The sequence below is a fragment of the Neopelma chrysocephalum genome, unplaced genomic scaffold (assembly GCF_003984885.1).
Source record: "Neopelma chrysocephalum unplaced genomic scaffold, ASM398488v2 Primary Assembly neopelma1_94527, whole genome shotgun sequence".
NCBI lineage: Eukaryota > Metazoa > Chordata > Aves > Passeriformes > Pipridae > Neopelma > Neopelma chrysocephalum.
In genome coordinates, this window is record NW_020923233.1 from 1 (window position 1) to 1,266 (window position 1,266).

General features: G+C 65.9%; 1 protein-coding gene across 1 annotated transcript; it reads right to left on the reverse strand.

The window, feature by feature from the left end:
* Positions 1-245: 245 nt before the first annotated feature.
* On the reverse strand, positions 246-1,260 carry LOC113980524 (class II histocompatibility antigen, B-L beta chain-like). Its single transcript, XM_027707755.1, has 3 exons — positions 995-1,260; positions 381-487; positions 246-269 (listed from the first exon to the last, which is right to left on the reverse strand). The coding sequence occupies exons 1-3, from the start codon at positions 1,200-1,202 to the stop codon at positions 261-263; spliced, it is 324 nt and encodes a 107-aa protein (XP_027563556.1). The 5' UTR covers positions 1,203-1,260; the 3' UTR covers positions 246-260.
* Positions 1,261-1,266: the final 6 nt, after the last annotated feature.

A 1,266-nucleotide genomic window follows, 5' to 3' on the forward strand; every position in this document is an offset into this window, starting at 1 on the left:
CCTCTGTTCTCCAGATTTTGTAGTTCTGGGAGTGCCCAAACCCCCCCATCCCCAGGATTTTCGCAGCCCCCCCACTTCTCCCCAACAACCAAGACTGCAGAGCACTAAGAAGCTTTACTGGGAACACTGGGAACAGCTGGGTGGGGTGAGAACAAAAGCAGGAACAGGGGGGGACAGGCGACCCCCCCAAAATCAGCGCAGGGTTTGGAGGGTCCCAGCTGGGCCCGAGGCCACGGGGAGGGGCTGCGGCCACCGGTGGCTCAGAAGCTCTGTGGGGAGAGAAAAGGGGGTGAGAGCAAAAGGGCTGGGGGGGGCAGGGGGGGCCCAGAGGCTGTGGGAGAGCAAGGGGGGGGACACGACCCCCGGGGACCCCCCTTTACCTTCTCCCGCAGGTAGAAGCCGAGCCCCAGCGCCAGGAAGACCAAGCCCAAGACGAAGCCCCCGACCCCCACCAGGATCTTGCTGCGGACGGTGTCCGGTGGCATCTCTGGGGGAACCGGGGGGGTCAGCACCCCCAAAACCTCCCAGACACCATCCAGGACCCCACAAACCCTGTCCTAGTCTCCCCCAGCCCACCCAGCACCCCCTGAAACCTCCTGCCAGTCCCTTCCCAGCCCCTCCAGGATCCCACTAAGCCCCTCCCAGCCCCTTTAGGACCCTCACACCCCTCTCCCATCACCCCCAGGGCTCCCCCAAAACCCGTCCCAGTCCCTTCCCAGCCCTTTCAGGACTTCTCTGAACCCCTCCCAGTCAACCAAGACCTCACAAACTTCCTTCCAGCCTTTCCAGACCACTCCTGCAAACTCCCTGCCAGTTGCCGCCAGGACTCCCCAAAGCCCCTCTCAGCCCTCCCAGCACCCACTAACCTCCTTCTCAGCCTCTCCATTGCTCCTTGAGCCCTTCCCATTCCCCCCCAAACTCCCTCCCAGTGTCCCCCTTTCCCCCCCGGCCCCCCTGGCAGTGTGCCCCCAGGGCTGGGGGGGCCGGGCCGTACCCCAGTGCCGGCTGAGGGGGTGCTCCAGGCTGACGTGCTCCACCTGGCAGCTGTAGGTGACCCCGCGCCGGGGGGGGATTTCCAGCCTCACCAGCACCTGGGAGGTCCAGTCCCTGTTGGGGACCACGTCGGTGGCCACCACGTGCTCCGGCAGCTCCTGCCCATCCTGGAACCACCTCACCTGCACCGGCGCAGGGTAGAAATCCATCACGGAGCAGAGCAGGCGGCCGGGGCCGGGCTGGGAGCTCGACGGCACCAGCGAGATGGACACG

What these genes read in the sequence shown, in the direction of transcription:
- LOC113980524 (XM_027707755.1), bottom strand. Translation starts at nt 1,202, where the DNA reads ATGGATTTCTACCCTGCGCCGGTGCAGGTGAGGTGGTTCCAGGATGGG. An exon ending in CCCCCTCAGCCGGCACTGGG is followed by an intron (nt 488 to 994) that starts GTACGGCCCGGC and finishes CGGTTCCCCCAG; the next exon opens with AGATGCCACCGGACACCGTC.